The 3038-nt window shown below is 39.7% G+C and overlaps 1 protein-coding gene across 1 annotated transcript in view; it reads right to left on the bottom strand.

The window, feature by feature from the left end:
- Positions 1-873: 873 nt before the first annotated feature.
- Positions 874-3038, bottom strand: part of pdp1 (pyruvate dehydrogenase phosphatase catalytic subunit 1) — a gene marked incomplete at its 5' end in the record, with an annotated part of 15615 nt that continues 13450 nt past the window's right edge. Inside the window, 1 exon segment of the mRNA XM_014015620.1 lies at positions 874-1390. Coding sequence (XP_013871074.1) covers positions 1010-1390 — 381 coding nt within the window. The 3' untranslated portion in view covers positions 874-1009.

The raw sequence follows: 3038 nt of genomic DNA, 5'->3' as shown, positions 1-3038 counted from the left end.
ATTTTTAAGGGCCTGTCACACATTTTAGACAATTTATTTTTTTTATGACTAAATAAACCAAATAGGTCATACATTTAATCTAATCGTTAGCATTGCATTATGTATACAACCAAATGAGGTTTCAGGTGGATTTTTTAATTATGTCATCTTCAATTTAGACATATTCAAAGTCAGACAAAATTTTCACAAGTTGTCTGTATGCGTTGTGACAGAGCCTTGAGTCTGGTGTGTTTTGTGTAACAGAATTTTGAGCAGCCTGCTGAGTCTAAACTATCCACATCAGATTGACTGAAAACCAGCGACTGAAGTGGATGATCAGCTGTTTATGAAGCAAAGGCAGCTGCTCAACAAAAGAAACTAAAATCAGCTCAGAAAAACAAATAAACAAGTGGCAAAAAGAATCCCTTAAAAGCAATCTAGAAAAAGTGTCTGGGATACAAAAGGAAAAAGTGCTGCTGCAACAACCTGGGTAAAGTTCACAAGGATCATTTGAATGGTTTTGGAGATTTCTGTTATTTTTAACCCTGTTTTAGCAGAAGAAGGGGTGGCAACTGTTTTGGCACAAATGTCAGTATTTGTCTGTGATGTGTATGAAAACAGTTGCTGAAGAAGACTTGACAGTATAAACAACATTTTGTGTCAGATATTCTGAACACATTTTGAACTCTGATCATAAAAATCAGACACTCTGTGCCACAGCATATGTAAATACATACAATACAATACTAATATATATTTGTGTGTGTGTGTGTGTGTGTGTGTGTGTGTGTGTGTGNTATGTTTGTGTCTGGGTGTGTGTGTGGGTGGGTGTGTTTTGTGTACATTTCTCAGCAAGGTTGTAATTATGGTACAGTATCTATGTGTGGATGTGCGTGTGTGTGTGTGTGTGTGTGTGTGTGTGTGTGTGTGTGTGTGTGTGTGTGTGTGTGTGTGTGTGTGTTTTACATAAATAGTGTTATAACAGCTGGACAGATGTTTCATATACCCTGTTGGTATTGATGACATCAGCTCACAACTCTCCTTCCTGCCTCTGTGCTCCGATCACGTGAGGATTGAACTGGGTGACGATGATGGTGATGTCATCGCGGTACATACGGGCTAGCTCCTCGGGCAGCGAGAGCATTTTGGACAGCCTCTCGTGGTCCACCGTGCCGAACTCACTGTTCCCCACAGCGTGCCTCATCAGGTGGGTCGCTGCGTTCTGGTCCTCGAACGCCGAGGACATACGGGTCTTCCGCTCCTCGAGCAGCCCCTGCATCTGTCCCAAAGTGACTTTGTAGCCTCCGACTTTAAGCGGCTGGCGCTGATGAACTCCTGTTAAATGTTCTCCGACTATGCGGATCACTTCCTGTCGGTGGAGGGTCTCCCAGAGGCCATCGGAGCCAATTACCTGTGAACAACAGGGCAGTGACGGCTATAAAATATCTACGTTTGTATGAAATATGTATGAAATTAGTGCCATCGTTATAGATGAGAATTGGATTATTTTATACTTTTTAAGCCCAAAAACTGAGGGATGCATAATAAATACTGCAAGTTGTTCAAAAGAACCTTCAAATACCCAGAATTCAACCTTAAAAAAGGACTAAACACAATGGGCCTCATGCAAGAACTGTTTGTACGCACAGATTTGTTCTTAAGTTGTGTGTACGAGTGATTTAGGAGAATTTGTGGCATTCAACAATTTTCTCGTATTGTAAGATATTTTTCAGATACGAACAAAATTCACGTGTGGTCCAGACCTGTCGTATATTTTACGAGCAGTCAGTCTGCTGTTATCTAGACAGATTTTTCTCATTAATAACTTTATATTTAGTTAGTTTGAAGATATTTTGAGTTGAAAATAAATCACCCTCCATAATTATGTTGATAATACGTTGTTCTGTTTGAATTGGAATTAGATTTTAAATGTAACTAACGACATAAATTGGTTAGATTAAATTAAATTGGCTATTAATGCTGTTTTATAGCAATACAATATTAATATGAAGATCACAAACTAAAAACCAACTTAAATTATGTATTAATTGAAGTTTGGAGACATTTTAAAATCCTTTTCTCAGAACCGCATCTGACACTTGTGACGGCGAGGTGGGGGAGACGGCCAGGCTGGTGGGGGGGTAGCAGTGTGCAACTGCTCTTCTTTTGAATAAATGAAAACTATGTAACACAGTTGTTTACACTTAAAATTAAAAATATTTGACCAAAGAAAAACCAGAGCAGGACTAGAGAGAGATGAATATGATTTAGATTTTTATTTCTATGACTGTACACGACCCACAGGAGACACGACATTAACAGTCGTCATTTCATTCCTCGGCTTTAGCAGGTCTGATGCTGCTAAAAATGACAGATTTTTTTTCTGGATCTCTGACAGCAGGACTTCAGTCTCCGAACTCGTAAAGTTCTTCTTATTACTTTATGAATGGACACTTCCTGGTATGTCAGGCAGGAAACGTAGCATATATGGCGTTTTTGGGGTGGTAATTATGCTAATCTCCTCTCCTCGTGCATGAGCACCTGATACACATTCATCAGTTTATGCAGCTCATTTACACATTATTCCTGAAGATAGAAGAGTTTGTTGAATCTGACGTGACATGTTCGTACGAACCCTTCACACGAACAAAACTAAGAGAAATTTAGGATAAGAATACGAACATGTTCTTGCATGAGGCCCAGTGTTCTTTAAATTAATCTATTTAACATTCGTTTCTAACCCAGAAATAGTCTGCACTATTGTTCTTGCTGCAGAGGCGTGGCCTTATGCCAGAATCTTTTTTGTTTGTTCAAGAGGATTTTAGTGGGTGTGTAGAGAACACCTAATAACTCTGTTTTTGGTTGTAAAAAAATAAAAAGTACATAGTGTTCATTTTAAAGTGTAACTTACCCCCCCTGTGAAAAGATAACTCCGCCCCAAGGCGAAATTTGAAAAATGCATCAAAGTGGGTAGGGGAGGGGGTGTGGGTGGAGGAAGGGGGGTTAGAGAGCGGAGGTGTGGCCAGGTCGAGAGAACGTGACAGGCAGCTAGCATTAGC

Source organism: Austrofundulus limnaeus, unplaced genomic scaffold, assembly GCF_001266775.1.
Source record: "Austrofundulus limnaeus strain Quisiro unplaced genomic scaffold, Austrofundulus_limnaeus-1.0 Scaffold132, whole genome shotgun sequence".
Classification (NCBI taxonomy): Eukaryota; Metazoa; Chordata; class Actinopteri; order Cyprinodontiformes; family Rivulidae; genus Austrofundulus; species Austrofundulus limnaeus.
The sequence above is the reverse complement of the archived record's forward strand: the minus strand, read 5'-3'. Positions and strand labels throughout refer to the sequence as shown.